The sequence below is a fragment of the Anomaloglossus baeobatrachus genome, chromosome 5 (assembly GCF_048569485.1).
Source record: "Anomaloglossus baeobatrachus isolate aAnoBae1 chromosome 5, aAnoBae1.hap1, whole genome shotgun sequence".
Lineage (NCBI taxonomy): Eukaryota > Metazoa > Chordata > Amphibia > Anura > Aromobatidae > Anomaloglossus > Anomaloglossus baeobatrachus.
Window position 1 is genome coordinate 89416942 of NC_134357.1, and position 17360 is coordinate 89434301.

A 17360-nucleotide genomic window follows, 5' to 3' on the forward strand; every position below is an offset into this window, starting at 1 on the left:
TGCCGCTTCAGATGCACTGGGCACCACTGTGATGGGCTCCAGTCAACCCCGAGCAATTCGAGGTCACCACCGGTGTTCCCACTGTGAGTCCTTTCTGGTCGGGGTCCCTCATATCCCAGTGTAGATGGATTATGTAACGGGTCACGGGTGTTTCCTGGACTTGCCGCAGACCCTGGAATCCCGTGTAGCTCTACTGTAGAGAACCCGGACTGAGCTGGATGCTCCAAGCCACGGGCCCTAGGGCGCTCCCAGAAGTGTGAAGTAGAAGAGAGTGGACCGATGTCCCCAAGTGCGTCTCACCCCAAGCTGTGCCCGGGGCTAGCTGACTATGTGTCAAGATGCGCCTTCCCTTTTCCCCAAGTGGTGCCCGCCCCCCAGGTGGCTGGCTCCAGTGACTGGGAAAGTCCCATGCTTCGTGATGGCCAACCCCCCTGCCTACCCTAGGCCTTCCCCCCAGTGAGAAGGCACCTAACTGTTTGTGGTGTGTGAATGTGAGAATCACTAGCAATTAACCTCTCCTTACCCAGGATGAGTACTACATCTTAAAAGAGATGCAGTACCCTGTGGCGACTGAAGCCTCAGGGGCGCCACACTGTGACATCCATAGTTTCACCTAGGCAAGCGGCTGTGACATCATGAGTCAGTTTCAGCCACCTAAGTTGTTATCACATCATCTGTGACATTATGTTTCAATCATGTTACTGTTGTGACGTTTAATCATATAAGCTATTGTGACATATCAAGTGAGTTTAATCTACCGATGCATATGGATGTAATTGTATAACCACGCCAGGTCCACTTGTGCGGTGTGGGCTCAGGAGCCGTCATCAATCTATAACAGCAGAAACCAGAGCTAGCTCCAATTACTGATGTTTAACCGTTTAGATGCCGCTGTGTATCACTGACAAGTAAACCTGTTAACACAGAGAAGAATTGCCCAGGTTTCACTGAGATTTGAACTCTGGTCGCTGGATTCCGAGCATTGGCCCACAGACAAAGATGGGTTATAATAAGGGAAATCTTGACTGTGGGGGTGGAGGGGGTGGGGTTATGAGGGAAGTCATGGCCAGGTTGCCTTAATTGTAGTTTTTTTCACCATCGTTTGCAGCTTGCATCACCTGGCAGGGCGACAGTGTTGCAGACCCGCTGCTGACAATAGCAAGTCGTAGAGTAGCTGCAGGCAGTCATATCAGAGTTGTAATGAATTGAGAGAAAAGGGCGGGGGATGAAAGAGAGAATGTAAAATGGTACTAAATTGGGAGGAGGTAGAGAGGACCTGGAATTAAAGTGAATTGTGGGGGAGAATGGACATGGGAGTTGGTGAGAGAGAAAATATGGAATTGCAATGAATTGCTGGACTTGAGAGAGGTCATGAAATTGTATTGAATTGGGGGGTAAGAGAGATGAAATGGAATTATAGTGAATTTGGGGATTGGGAAAGAGGACATGAAAATGCAATGAACTGGGAGGGAGAAGAGATGACATGAGATTGCAATGAATTGGGAGTGTGGGTGAGAGAACATGTCATTGTAATTTAGAGAGGGTGGTAGAAAGGACATGAAATTGTAATGAATTGGGGGATAGGAAACAGGACAGGGATTTAAGATGAATTGGGGTGGGGGTAGAGGCTCAGTTGCTAATTAGTTAAAAAATGTATTTGCCACAGAAAAAGTGGCTAATTATAGTTAACTAGAAGGTGGCCCGATTCTACGCATCGGGTATTCTAGAATTTACGTATTGTGTAGTTCATGTATGATTTCTGTTATATATATAGATGTTGTTGTGTGTACTTACCAAGTGTTTGTGTAGGGCGCTGTACATGTTCTGGGTGTTGTCTGGGTGTGGCGGGGGGTGAGAGCGGTGTTGTATGTGTGTTGCGTGTGTTGCGTTGTTTGTGGAGCGCTGTGTGTCTGTAGCGTTGTGTGTGTGTGTGTGTGTTGTGCGGTTTGTGTGGGTGTGGTGTGTTTTGGGGGGAGGTATGTTTTGTGCAATGTGTGTGTTGTGCGGTATGTGCGTATATTTATGTATGCTGCGGTGTTTGTGTGTTGGGTGTTGTGTGTGTGCAGCGTTGTCTGTGTGTGTGGGTGTCTGTGTAGGGCGGTGTTTGTGGTTCCCAGTGTGTGTGTGTCTGTGTGTGTGTGTTGGAGGGAGGTGTGCACCTCCCATCGTGCTCCATCCCCCATGCTGCGCACTCCCCATCGTGCTCCATCCGCCATGCTGCGCACTCCCAAACGTGGTCCATCCGCCATGCTGCGCACTCCCAAACGTGCTCCATCCGCCATACTGCGCACTCCCCATCGTGCTGCATCGCCCATGCTGCGCACTCCCAAACGTGGTCCATCCGCCATGCTGCGCACTCCCAAACGTGGTCCATCCGCCATGCTGCGCACTCCCAAACGTGCTCCATCCGCCATGCTGCGCACTCCCCATCGTGCTCCATCCGCCATGCTGCGCACTCCCAAACGTGGTCCATCCGCCATGCTGCGCACTCCCAAACGTGGTCCATCCGCCATGCTGCACACTCCCAATCGTGCTCCATCCCCCATGCTGCGCACTCCCAAACGTGGTCCATCTGCCATGCTGCGCACTCCCAAACGTGCTCCATCCCCCATGCTGCGCACTCCCCATCGTGCTCCATCCCCCATGCTGCGCACCCCCCATCGTGCTCCATCCCCCATGCTGCACCAGCATCAGCCTCTCTGCCCGCAGCATCAGCCTCTCTGCCCGCAGCATCAGCCTCTCTCCTCCCAGCATCAGCTTCTCTCCTCCCAGCATCAGCCTCTCTCCTCCCAGCATCAGCCTTTTCTGTCCCTAGCATCAGCCTCTTTCCTCCCAGCCTACCCCAGCCTCAGCCTCCCCCAGCATCAGCCTCTCTTCTCTCAGCCTCCCCCTCCCAGCCTTCCCCAGGATCAGCCTCTCTCCTCTCAGCATCAGCCTCTCTCCTCCCAGCATCAGCCTCTCTCCTCCCAGCATCAGCCTTTTCTGTCCCCAGCATCAGCCTCTCTCCTCCCAGCCTACCCCAGCCTCAGCCTCCCCCAGCATCAGCCTCTCTTCTCTCAGCCTCCCCCTCCCAGCCTTCCCCAGGATCAGCCTCTCTCCTCCCAGCCTCCTCCAGCACGCCGTGCTCCTCTGCCGACACAGATCCGATCGCATACACACACCCGATCGCATACACTCACACACACCCGATCGCATACACTCACACACACCCGATCGCATACACTCACACACACCCGATCGCATACACTCACACACACCCGATCGCATACACTCACGCACACACACATTGACGATATTGCACATACGCGCTCACACTCACAACATCTGGAGATACCACATGCTTCTGGCCATGTGATCCTCCGGCAGGTCCTGGAAGTTCACTGCACAGTATCGCCGCCGAGAAGCAAGCTATATCCCAGGATGTTGTGAGTGTGTGGATGCGATGTGATGTGTGTGTGAGGTGTGTGTGAGAGTGAGTGTGATCTGATGTGTGTGTGTGTCTGTTATTATGTGTGTGTGTGTGCGTGCGTGTGTGTATGTTTCGCCGCTGCAGGACCTTGATGCGCTGGTAACTATGCTACCATGGTTACCAGCGTATCCCGTCCACCGCTCGCACGGGAGCCCACACCAGCATACGGCGGCAACCCCAGCAATGCAAGGGTATGTGTCGGCTGGGTTGGCGGCGTACGCTGATGTGGGCTCCCGGGGGTACAGTACTCACCTGGGAGTCGTGGCTCCGTGTCGGTCGGTTCGGGGAATGCGTGCGTGGGGCGGGGCCAGAGCGAGCGTGCATTGCGTGAGGGGGGCGGGGCATGGACGAGTTGCCTGGGCGAGCGGCCAATCCGTGTGGGGGGGCGGGGCCATGGCGAGCCCAGCGGCCAATCAGCTTTGTGTCACCGTAAGGACACAATTTTGGAGCAAGACAGACAGACAGACAGAATAAGGCAATTATATATATAGATAGCAGGCAGAGTGCTACAGTAGTTTATTAAAGTGGTGGTTCACTACTTATCTTTACTAGCCCATCAATATAACGTTCAGAAACAAGGCTTCTCTCAAATACTTTGTGTTGGCCATAGTGCCTGTGTGAGGCACTATTGCAGTCCGCTCATCCCCTTCTCGTGACCCCCGGGCTCTGTGACCACTGGGATCTGGTGATGTCACGTCAACTTTCAGCTGACCCGACATCACTGAGGCGGGCCCCAGTCTCCGTGAGTGACTGGGCTATGGACGAAGTTTCACTGCTCAGCACAGCCCAGCATGTCACGCACTTTCTCCTTCGCTGCAGAGCGCCGCAAGCAGGAGTGATGCTGGGCTGTGATGGTCGGTGAAACTCCGCGCACAGCCCAGTCACTTTTGGAGACTGGGGCAAGCCTAGGTGATATCAGGTCAACTGGAAGTTGATGTGACATCAGCAGATTCCAGAGGTCACAGATCCTGGGGATCACGCAATGGGGATGAGCGGACTGCAATAGCGCCGCATAGAGACACTATTACCAAGGTATTTGAGAGAAGCCTTGTTTCTGAATGTTATATCGATGTGGCTAGTAAAGATAAGTAGTGAACCACCCCTTTAATATAAATTTTGACTGGTGGGTTTTACAGTGGCTAATTCTTTATTAAAGGGAACCTGTCAGGTACAATATACACCCAGAACCACGAGCAGTTCTGGGTGCATATTACTAATCCCTGCCTAACCGTCCCTGTATCTAGTAGCATATATAAAGGGATCTTTAAGGCCACATCTCACTAAGCAACATCGCTAGCGACATCGCTGCTGAGTCACGGTTTTTGTGACGCAACAGCGATCTTGCTAACGATGTCGCTGTGTGTGACATCCAGCAACAACCAGGCCCCTGCTGTGAGGTCGCCGGTCATTGCTGAATGTCCTGGACCATTTTTTGGTCGTTGCTGTCCCGCTGTGAAGCACACATCGCTGTGTTTGACAGCGAGAGAGCAACGCTCTGAATGTGCGGATGCTGGTAACCAAGGTACACATCGGGTAACCAAGCAAAGGCTTTGCTTGGTTACCCGATATTTACCTTGGTTACCAGCATCCGCAGCTTCTAGAAGCCAGCTCCCTGCACACGTAGCCAAGGTACACATCGGGTAACTATAAGCACAGCGCTTTGCTTAGTAACCCGATGTGTACTATGGTTACCAAGCACAGTGTCGTTACACGGGTCGCTGGTGGCTGATCTCTGATTGCTGTGAAGATCTGCCTGATTGATAGCTCACCAGCGATCATGTAGCGACGCTCCAGCGATCCCTGCCAGGTCAGATCGCTGGTGCGATTGCTGGAGCGTCGCTAAGTGTGACGGTACCTTTAGAAAAAGTATTTCTAAAGATGCTTTATAATATGCTAATGAGGCCAGGGACTAGTTGCAAAGGCATTAGTTCACTTGGCCAGTCGCCCCCCTTAGCATGTAAGCACGCCCCTGTGTGTATGCTAACATGCTAATGACTGTGCAGCCTCAGAGGCGTGGTCGCGCTCACCTCTCTGCTGCCAGCACGCCCGACACTGGATTTCAGCTCCGTGCACATGATCCCAGGACTTTCGGTAATGCCCACTATGAAGCTGGGTGTACGCGTCCTGGATTCATACTGGTGTAGTGCGCATGACCGGAAGTGCCGGGGACTTCTAATCCATGTGCACTGACCCTATGCCCTGCGTCTGAGGTGGTACAACGGACACAGGTACGCGGGTCACAGCTGATGATGACGCTGGAAAATATGCATTGAATAGCATGTTAGTACGCCCCTGTGGGTGTGCTAGAATGCTAAGAGGGTGGAATGAGCGCAGGGCGTAACGCCCTTGCGACTTGTTTCTGCGCTCATTAGCATATCGTAAATTATCTTTGGAAATACTTTTCTAAAGCTCTCTTTATCTATGCTAGTGTATACAGGGTCAGTTAGGCATGGATTAGCAATATACACCCAGAACTGCTCGTGGTTCTGGGTGCATGTTACACCTGACAGGTTCCCTTTATTGGTGTGGAGTATTGTATTCAGGGGTGCAGAGTGGGGGACTTTATCTATGTGGCTGTCAAACTCGCTGTATAGTCGCAGCATACATTTAACAATGTGACCTGCACCCTAGCAGAATTTCTCTGAGTGATCCGGCGCGTACCTTTGAGACACTTGTACACTGATGGTATATGGTACTTTGGGTCAGGAAAAACCTTTTGGTAGTTATTTCTGCTGTATTGTACTACGCTTAAAAGGAATCCGGCAATAGATTTCTCCATACAAACTGCATATGTTAATAAATGGATCTCTTAAACCTGATAAGACTGGTGTACTTACTTTGGAAGTCAATGTCAGAATAGCCAAAAACTTATTTTTGTAAAGTTTTATGAGTCCAGACCTATCTTAATATCAGGATTAAGTAGTCGATCTGATGATGATCTTTGAAGTAGGCACACAAGTGTCGCCAGGTCTAATAGATCATTTTACTCATCTATGCACTTTGTATTGTGAAATTTGCTGACAGATCCTCTTTGACTTTTAAAATATATATTTTTTTTGTTATGAGATTTTCCCAATTCTTGGATGATAGTGAAAGGCTGCACTACAATTGTAGTAAACTAAGTTTTGGTGATTAACATTTCCCAGCTGCTCGGAGCTGCTCCAATTGCGCTATGTAATGATGAATCAATGAATAATTGATGTTGCGCTGCAGAATTAATAATTTTTTCAAGAACAACTATGTTTAAAGGAGTGGTCCGACACCTCAAATGTATTTTCTATGTATCTTTACCCCTTTACCACTTTTGTAATTCTATTTATTATACAATTCCGTACCATTCTTGAATGAGAAGAGCTTCAAATGTGATGTCACAGGAAGCTGGGGCTGCACTCACTCTCCACAGTATCCATCGCCCCCTCTTAGAACAGAGCATCACCTTGAGTGGCGCTACAGATACTTACTAATTTTTTGGTTCACTGCCCTTTGAGGATGTCCTGGATCTTGGATGATGGGTGATGGACGCTCTGGCTGAGGTTAGTGGAGCGCCGGCATATTACTCATCTCTCTGTGGCCTCTTCCATTGCTTGTGCAAAAGTATTAGCTTGGGGAGGTGCTAAGTGCAATGAGTGGCACAAGTGATGCCAACAGCCTCTAACATTGGCCTCCAACCAGGCATCATTAGCGCTGGTGTCACTTACTGCCTCTAGCACTGCCCTCAAAGGAAGCATCATAAGAGGGGGTTGCTAAATGCAGTGCGTGACCCCAGCGTTGCGCCACAGCCTCGCACTGTCCTCAAATGAAGCATCATCAAGGGGGCGTTGCTGGTGTCGCTCTCGCTCACTACCTCTACCACCACCCTCTTATGACGCTTCATTTGAGGGTAGTGCTAGAAGCAGTAAGTGACACCAGTGCTGATGATGCTTAGTTTGAGGATGATGCTAGAGGCTGTGGGGCAGTGCTGGTGTCAATCACTGTATCTAGCACCTTCCCCTGCTGAAATATTTCATACAAGCAATGAAAGTGGCTGCAGAGAGGAGAGCAGCATGCCAGCAGTGCTCCACTAACCTCAGCCTCAGCATCCATTACCCATCATCCAGAACCCTCATGGGTCGGTGATGCAAGAAACTAGTAAGCATTTGCAACGCTGTCCTCTGTGACATCCTGTTCCAGGAGGGGCAATGGACACTGTGGGGAGTGACTGCACCTCCAGCCTCCTGTGACATCATGTCAAAGAAAATGTCACAGGCAGTACAATAATAAAAACACCTTAGGATTAGGTAGGAGGAATTGTATAATAAGGATAATTACAAAAGTGATTTGGGGGTAAAGATACATAGTTATAAAATACATTTTAGGTGTCAGACCACCCCTTTAAAGAGAACCTGTCACCACTTTTTTTTGGCTATAAGCTGCGGCCACCACCACCAGGCTCTGATATACAGCATTCTAACATGCTGTATATAAGAGCCCAGACCGGGGGTATAACATAAAAAACACTTTATAATACTTACCTAATGGTCGCACGGTGGGGCTTATGGGCGTCTCCATTGTCTGGTGACGGCGCCGCCTCTTTTGGCCATCTTTGTGCTCCTTCTTCTCTAGCCGCGTTGCATGACGGGTCAAACATACACACTCGCCAGCATGCAGGTCCTGAGCAGGCGCACTTTGATCTGCCTGAGCAGGGCAGATCAAAGTATTGTAGTGCACCTGTGCAGGATCGGCGAGTGTGTATGATGTAGCCGTGTCATGCACCCAGGCTTTAGAAAGAGGACGAAGATGGCCGAAAGAGGAGGCGCCGGCACCGGAGGACGGAGCGCGACCGTTAGGTATTATAAAGTGTTTGTTTTTTATATTATACCCCCGGCCTAGGCTCTTATATGCAGCATATTTGAATGCTGTATATAAGAGCCCGGTGGTGGTGGCCGCAGCTTATAGGCCAAAAAAGTGGTGACAGGTTCCCTTTAAGATATGCTTGGCTTCACCAGTGACCTAAGCAACTAGGGGTTCTAAGTGGTAAAGGATCTCCTGGCTGGCATAGGTAGACTTATAGGCCTTATAGTGCTCTTTGTATACATTGAATAATTTTTCCGACTGAATATAATAATAATAATAATTTTATTCATTTATTTTCCACAGCGCTTTACATACATTGTCAATACTGTCCCCATTGGGGCTCACAATCTATAGTCCCTATCTGTATGTCTTTGGAGAGCGGGAGGAAACTGGAGACCCCAAAGGAAACCCACGCAGACGCGGGGAGAACATACAAACTCCTTGCAGATGGTGTCCTTGGTGGGATTAGAACCCAGAACCCCAGCGCTGCAAGACTGCAGTGCTAACCACTGATTGATTTCTATATGGCTCCCTCCACTTAGGTGACGCTTAGGACCCTGTTCTCTTCCTCTGTGAAAAAGCTATTTTCATATTGAGCAAATGGGGAATGCCCAGTCAATACACCAGATATCACGGCGGCTGTCACATATCTCCAGAATTCCTTCTCTACTGGATCATCTTTCTCCTGTACCTTCATATTCAATCCATATGTCTGAGGACGGTGTGTGTGCCAAGACTGAAATGTTGCATACAAGTATATGCACTCATTTAGATATTCAGCAATGAAGATGGAGTTCCACGTTTCCTTTCTTATATTTGAGTTAGTACCCTGCGTGAGCGTCCTGGTGTTTGTAAGTGCTTTGTATGCGAAATATCAGCTAAAGGGTTTGTCTGGGGCTCCTGTGTGGATGACTCCAGGATCAGCTGATATCTGCTCCAGCGGCTGCAAATATATGGAAAAGAACGTACAGCTCTGTACATTTAGTGATCACAACAAGTACTGCGGGTTCCTCCTATTCGCTTGTGTTGTGCGTCCTATGCACTTGGTACAATGCGTACATCTCATCAATGGCAGACCAGATATCAGCTAATCGGTGGAGGTGCCAAGGATTCGGTTCCCCACTGATCTCATATTGAGCCACTGATGACCTATCCTAAGGCTAGGTTATCAGTGTGACATAGACAAACCCTTTAAAGCAATGCTCCTGCATGCAGAAACACTGCATTTTTTTCTGCAAATGTCTCCACCAAAATACAGAATAATAATCTGCTGATAATTATTTTTTTCTACATTTTTTTTCTGCATTCTCCCACTTTTGTATGTGTTTTGGTTCAGATTAGACACATCATTTTTAGTGCATTTTACAGTATAGAAACTCTGGAATTCTATACTTAAAAACCCAACTGCTCATTTTACATGTGTTTTTTTTTCAGGATCCCTGTAAGTTTAGGTAAAAACGCGCCAAAAACAGCACAGTTCAGCAGCGTCTTTTAACAAAGAATAGGCAAGACTTTTCATGAGATTGTATCCACTTTGCTCAAACTGTTAAATACAATAAATTTACTGCACAATTTAAAAAATGCAGCTTTTAGGCCCGTTTCAATGAAAATCAGTGAAAAACACTGACGTTCTTCACTGACGTGTAAAACACGCACATGTCCCTCCGTGATCCCGTGATTGCATATGGACATTACTCACCTGCCCTCACTGCTGCTGTCCATGGTGCTGATCTCCTCGGGTCTGCAGCGTCCGCCCACCGCTCTCAGCACCTACTTCCTGGTCGGCATTTCCTGCTCTCCTGAATATTCATGAGCCAGGCAGGAGCTGCCGAGAGCGGAGCAGGCACAGCGAATTGCAGGTAAGGTAAGTTGAAAATTTTGAATATTTCCGTGATTTTTTTGTACGTGTGTCACTGATCATACACGGATCACACCATAGTGTGGTCCGTGGGTCATCAGTGATGCCAGACAAAAACTGACTTGTCTCCGTGCAGAATCACGGCCAAGGGTGCACGCTGCACGGAGACACGTTCAGTGAAAAATCACTGATGTGTGAGCAGACCCATTGATTATAATGGGTCTGCGTATGTCAGTAATTCTGGTACGTTTTAAAAAAAAGCACAAACGTACCAGAATCACTGATGTGTGAAAGGGGCCTTACATTGTGCGGAAGCTTTGCTGCAATGTTGAATGCATGTCCTTCACATCAGCTGTGGTGGGATCAATAGGGTTTTGCGCACATTTAGGCCCCTCCACACGTCAGTGATTCTGTTACGTATGTTACTATTTTTATACATACCAGAATCACTGACATACGCAGACCCATTAAAATCCATGGTCTGCGCACACATCAGTGATTTCTCACTTACCGTGTTTCAGTGTGACGCACATGTGTGTCCATGTGTTCCGCATGGAGACAAGTTCGGTTTTCTCTGACATCACTGATGTAACACAAGCCACGCAGTGGTGTGCTCTGTGTGACACATACCAGAAAAATCATGTATCTGTGAAATAAAATGATTTCTATACTAACCTGTCTCCAGCGCTGCTGTCTCCAGCCGCTGCTGTCTCCAGCCGCTGCTGTCTCCTGCTTCCAGGCCGGGTAATTATGTTCATGCATATTCACTGCACAGTGACCCGGAAGTAACAGCAGAGGGAAGACAGCGGTGGCCGGAGACAGCAGTGCGGGACACTTCAGCATCACAGAGAGCTGTGCTGGGGACAGGTGAGTATAGGAGTCCTTGATCTCCCTGTGCTATCACGGATCATGGATAGCACACGGAGAAGACAAATCACGGCACATGGAGGGCCATATGCGTCTTTAACACATCAGTGAAAAACGTGTGTGTTTTTCACTGATGTCTGAAAGATGCCTTACACAGCTAATCAGAGCCAAAGGTATCCCTCTTGTTATTGAGGTCAGCATGGTGGCTCACTGGTTAAGGCCCGTTTCAAACGTCAGTGATTCTGGTACATTTGTGCTTTCTTTTATACGTACCAGAATCACTGACATACGCAGACCCATTATAATGAATGGGTCTGCGCACATGTGACGCCCTGGACTATCAGGTCGTCACAGGGTATTGTACAATCTGCCCTTCTGTGCAATATCCAAATCCTCCTTGGTTTAGGGTCCCTAACTAAATGGTGTTGCCAACAGCAGCTAACCAAAATCCTAGGAAGACTCTGCACCACACTCACCAGACACCCCAGTGGACGGCCTGAGTGGAATAGGGTCGCCCACTTGGGGGGTTGGTTAAGGGAGGTCAGACGTGTCAGGAGGGAGGAGAAAGAGTTTGGAAGTGAAGGAGAGAGGAGGTCAGGAGCAGGGCTCTGGAATTGAGACCTAGGTGGCAGACGGTGGTCTGGGCCTAGAAGGAGCTGGACCCCCGGTCGCAGGGGATCATGGTAAGGGGCACAGAACTGTCGAGGACAATAGCCGGTGGCCTTGCACCATCACCCGGGCTGGGACCAGGGCATGACGGGGAACGTGGACCCTAGGTATGGGAGTAGCTTCAGGCAACCTGACAATTAACCCAACGAGGACGGAGCCTTCAAGATCCGCTCTCCTCCCGCTCCAGAATCGGGGTACTAGCGCAACGAGGGGGATAGGACTTTCCACCAAAACGGTCCAGGAAATCCCAAGCGTGAACCCTGAGAGCAAGCTCCCTCACTCAGCCAGAGTGGGGAGTGGGACCCGATTAGTTCTACACAAACAGGACCAACCAAGTAGTAAAGTAGTGCCAGGTCACAGATCATCTGGCAACACCATCGGGGACGGGACCCGAACTGGCTCCCCCTAAGCGGCAGCAGTGTCCAGAACTTTGGTTTACCCAGTTGTCGGTGTCATATGATTGGACTGAGTGAGTACACAAGTGACCCTCTTTACACCCTATGGCACTCCCAAACCACCATCACCGAGGCCCGGGGCATCCCCCTACCCATGGAGGGGTCTAACATCTGGCTGCCCACTCCATTGCTCCCGGGTACTCCCAACTGCAGAGGTGGTACTCCACTTACCACACACCATGGGTGGCGTCACGAACTCTACACACAAATCCCCCTGTAAATAGCCCCTTTAATTTTCGAGTGGCCGCATGACCCCCGGGTCCGGAGACCCCTCGAGCCACCAAGCACCCGGATCCGAGCAGCCCGGCTGCTGGCACGGGGGTGGCACACACACACATCAGTGATTTTTCACTGACCGTGTCTCCGTGCGGCGTACACATGTGTCCGTGATTGCCGCATGGAGACAAGTCAGTTTTTTTCTGGCACAGTGATGTCCCACAGACCACGCAGTGGTGTGATCCGTGAAACACGTACCAGAAAAACACGGACATTTAAAATAATAAACATTTTCAACTCACCTTTCCAACGACGCTCTCTGCAGCCTCTGCTCTCTGCAGCTTCCTGGCCGGCTCATGCATATTCATGAATGCAGCCAGAGCCAACCCGGAAGTAGCTGCAGAGAGCGGTGGGCGGATGCGCAGAGCCGAGGAGTGCATCACCATGGAGAGCAGGAACGGGACAGGTGAGCATACGTCCAACAGATTGCTGCTGGATCCGTTCTAATGGATGATTAGTGAGCCTAAGGTCCATTTCATATGTCAGTAAAAAACACAGACGTTCTTCACTGACATGTAAAACACGCACATGTCCCTCCGTGTTCCGTGATTCACGGCACACGTGGGCTGTCCATGTGCAATCCATGATGCGTGATCCGTTATCCGTGATTGCACATGGACAACCCACATGTGCCGTGAATCACGGAACATGGAGGGACATGTGCGTGTTTTACATGTCAGTGAAGAACGTCTGTGTTTTTTACTGACGTGTGAAATGGACCTTAGGGTCACTAATCAATCATCCATTAGAACGGATCCAGCAACAATCTGTTGGCAAAAAAGTTCTGCAAACACAACTTTCTTGTCTGTTTTGAAGAAATTGATAACGTTGGAGTATATGGGAAACATATTTATCTTTTATTTTAAATTTATGCCTCAATCAAATAATAGATCTTTTTGAAATGCATGAAAAAAGGATGGCTAAATAGCAATAATATAATATTTATTCAGTTATATAGCACTATTGATTCCACAGCGCTTTACATACATTGTCAATACTGTCCCCATTGGGGCTCACAATCTAAATTCCCTATCTGTATGTCTTTGGAGTGTGGGAAGAAACCGGAGAACCCGGAGGAAACCCACACAAACAAGGGGAGAACATTCAAACTCCCTGCAGATGGTGTCCTTGGTGGGATTTGAACCCAGGACCCCAGCGCTGCAAGACTGCAATCAGTTAACGCATCCGTTTTCCATAGACTCCCATGTTAAAAAAAAAACCAAACCATCCTGCAAAAATATATTTTTTTCAAACCGGACAAGAAAGTTGTGTTTGCAGAATATTTTGGCAACGGATTGCCGCTGGATCCGTTCTAATGGATGATTACTGGACGTGTGAACTCAGCCTAACCCTGCTGCATCACTGAGGTGCTGAGCTGTAATCTGACCCGGTGCAACATCTACATGGCGTGTGTGTATGGGCCGCTTAGTTTGCATGGGATTCCAGTTACTCCGGTTTCCTCCAACTCTCCAAAAATATACAATTACAGTTCAGTGAAATTGGCCGTGTGTCTAAATACCTCCATATTTTAATTTTGTATCAGAAAGTAATTAGATGAGATCTAGGGATGATCGAATACTTCGATTATCCGGCTTCGCGAATATTTTCCAAATACCTCGCCGCTATTTGACTATTCGCGAATATTCGATGCGCAATGTAAGTCTATGGGAAACCCGAATAACAACTATTCGGAACTATTCGGGCTTCCCATAGACTTACATTGTGCATCGAATAGTCGAATAGCGGCGAGGTATTAGGAAAATATTTGCGAAGCCGAATAATCGAAGTATTCGATCATCCCTAGAGATAACCCCATTTAAATCTCAACTGATGTAACCAGGCGAATGCTTTATTTATTTATTGCATGACTTCTATTATTCAACGTGGTTACATTTCTTTACTGTTCCGGTACTTTTATTGTTTTCCATGGAACATGACCTAGTTGACGGCGAAGCAGTTGGTAAAATGATTTTTTTTTCATCTGGATTAACAGTATTTGGATAAACCAGTTACTGCTCCATGCATATTAGAAGGGTTTATTGGGTCCAGATTTACGTGCACGCTGGCATCTGGATCAACCATGCAGAGATTAACCGGGCTCAGCATCGTGACAATATACCCATCCTTGATGAAAGTGGAATAGTCTAAGCCCCGTGTGTATCACGTGATGGTCGGATGGAATGTTTTTTTAGGTCATGTTTTGTAAACAACACCATATCCAGAGAATACGAAAATCATCCCAAATTATTATTTTTTTTTTTCTCCGATGGAAATAAACCGGGTTTTTCTGAGTATGTCGCTTACGTATTCGCATTTGCTCGAACGATTTTTAATTTTCTTCTGTGTACATTCCATTAATAGCTGCGGCTCCGGGGCCAACGTTCCGCTATTTATATACACGTGATGAATATTCAGAGGCTGCAGATGCTATGGACTCAGGTGGTAATAGGTGATTGAAGGGGGCCTCGGTGCCACTCGTTAGTTAAATTGAAAAAAATAATAATAAAAACAATCCGCAATGATTTATATTCTTGCCTTTCCATCCAGATTTCTCTGCAGGAGTGGGTTACAATGGGTGTTTATTGTGTACATTCTTCTGAGACAAGAAGAGGCTTTCCTCCACCCCCCTCTATGAATTTGTTGTCATTGTTGGGGGGGGGGCATCCAACACACTCAACCCTGCCGTCACTTTGTGCTGTGTATATTGCTGCTCTGTTTTCCTTATTTTTGCTCTATTTTTTGCCTGTATCATCAGCAGTGGGAGGCTGCTCCGCATCTTGGGTTCACAGATCCACACAAGGACACATTTTGATCTTAAGCTAATGACTAAGTGCATGTTTTAGCTTCCAGCTCCTGGATTGGGGAAGCAGATTGTGATGTTGGGTCTTTGCATGTGCAGCTCCACATGACTGTTCCTCTGCATAGAGCATCATTAGGAGCAATCCCCCCTTACTGGGATCACATAGACACTTCCAGCTGGTAGCAGGGGGATACAGCAGTCATCCTGCACTCTGATTCAGCTGTCTTTCTCATTGTACTTATGCATAACAATGACTGGGAATGCTCCAGGTACTGGGAGGTAGAGGAAGGGATGTGAGCTCTGGATAGCACACGGATTCTCATCCTGAGCCTGCGTACTGGGATCCCAGCGCTGGCTCTCCATTTGGTGGAGTCTTCCCTGTCAAGCTGGATAGAAGGTGCATAAGGGTATAGCACCTTATTCAAGGGACCTTTGCTACATGGGATATTCTCTCTCATAATGGCTCATGCAGCATCCCAGTTAAAGAAGAACAGGGATCTGGAAATTAATGCAGAGGAGGAAGCTAAGGAAAAAAGGAGGCACAGAAAACGCTCCAGGGATCGTAAGAAAAAGGTATAATTCCTACATATGACGGATATATGGCTTTATGTTGATTTCACATATGTCAATCCAGCCTTAGCCTGGCATGAAAACCAGAAACCTGTTTCATGCTGTTGTAGACAACTGCAGAGATCATGCAGGAGGTGTGTGCTGTGCCCACAGGTCCGTCTTCTTTATGGGGCTCTCAAGCATCGGATTTCCACTTCTATGGTCTGGGGCTTCAGGACCCATGTTTGCCATCTAGCATCTTCCCAGAATATGCCTCAATGAAATTAGACCTTCTTTTCTGTTATGAATATTTGAGATTTTATATCGATATATATATATATATATATATATATATATATATATATATATATATATATATATATATATATGGTATTGAATCTGTTGAATCTGTATATGAGGTCAGCAATTAGGATACATACAGTATAATTTAATCTTTACATCATTCAGCTATTGTCTTTTTTGAGTAATATATTTACAAATACACTTTCAAATATCTATAGAATATACACACACATATATATATATATATATATATATATATATATATATATATATATGTATGTGTATTCTGTAGATATTTGAAAATATATTTGTAAATATATCACTCAATGGAGTCAATGGCTCAATGTTGTGAAAAATATATACAGTGTATTCTATTTCACAACATTGAGCTATTGACTCCATTGAGTGATATATTTACAAATAAATTTTCAAATATTTACAGGATTTACATATATATATGTATATATAAATGTGTGTATATTCTATAGATATTTGAAAATGTATTTGTAAATATATTACTGAAAAAAGACAATATATATATATATATATATATATATATTTTTTTTTTTATTTTACATATATTTTTTTTATTTTATATATTTTTATATATTTAGAATTTTAATTTTCATATATGTATAATTTTTTATTTATGCAAAATAAAGAATACAATATATATATATATATATATATATATATATATATATATAGTATTCTTTATTTTGCATATATGATATGCAAAATAGAAAATTATACATGTATGTATATATATATATATATATATATATATATATATCGCCGTCTAGGTTTCCTAACTGAGCTGTTGCGCTATTCTACCACCGCTGTGACCTCATTCTAAATTGCCCCCTATGTCAGTACAATCGCACTTGTTCGTGAGTGACGTAAATTTTTCTGACAATATTGCTAAATTATTAATTTCACAGATAAAACATTGTCTCCTGCATTTCTGTTGGTGTCAGAGTCTGTGCCTGGGACAAAGGGTAATTAAAATGCATGCTCCTCTCCAGGATTGTGGGGGCAGCGGGGAGACTCTGTCCTCCAAATTCAGTAGATGAGGCCCAGTAGAATTTTTAGTCTAATCACATACAATTAATATAAGTATTGACCAGGAGGCCGCAGTCTGAGCCCGGCAGTTTACAGCTATAGGTTTTTATGATCCTTTGTGATATTCCCTGAAGGACAGATAATTCTAATTTACTGGGAGCATTGATGCATGCGCTCCCTCAATGACATGTATCTGCTGCAGTAGATGTGCATCCCCCC

General features: G+C 46.7%; 1 protein-coding gene across 30 annotated transcripts in view; it reads left to right on the top strand.

Moving 5' to 3' along the window:
* Positions 1-17360, top strand: part of ANK3 (ankyrin 3) — a 1059766-nt gene that overhangs the window by 571554 nt on the left and 470852 nt on the right. For 8 of the 30 annotated variants that reach the window (XM_075348665.1, XM_075348680.1, XM_075348674.1 and 5 more), the window contains exon 1: positions 15438-15800. The exons of 3 other annotated variants lie outside the window; for them this stretch is intronic. In XM_075348665.1, the coding sequence (XP_075204780.1) occupies positions 15687-15800 (114 nt within the window). In that variant the 5' untranslated portion in view covers positions 15438-15686. Of the gene's footprint in view, positions 1-15429; positions 15801-17360 lie in introns of those variants that run through there. 19 more of the 30 variants (XM_075348684.1, XM_075348688.1, XM_075348683.1 and 16 more) reach the window with 10 other exon arrangements.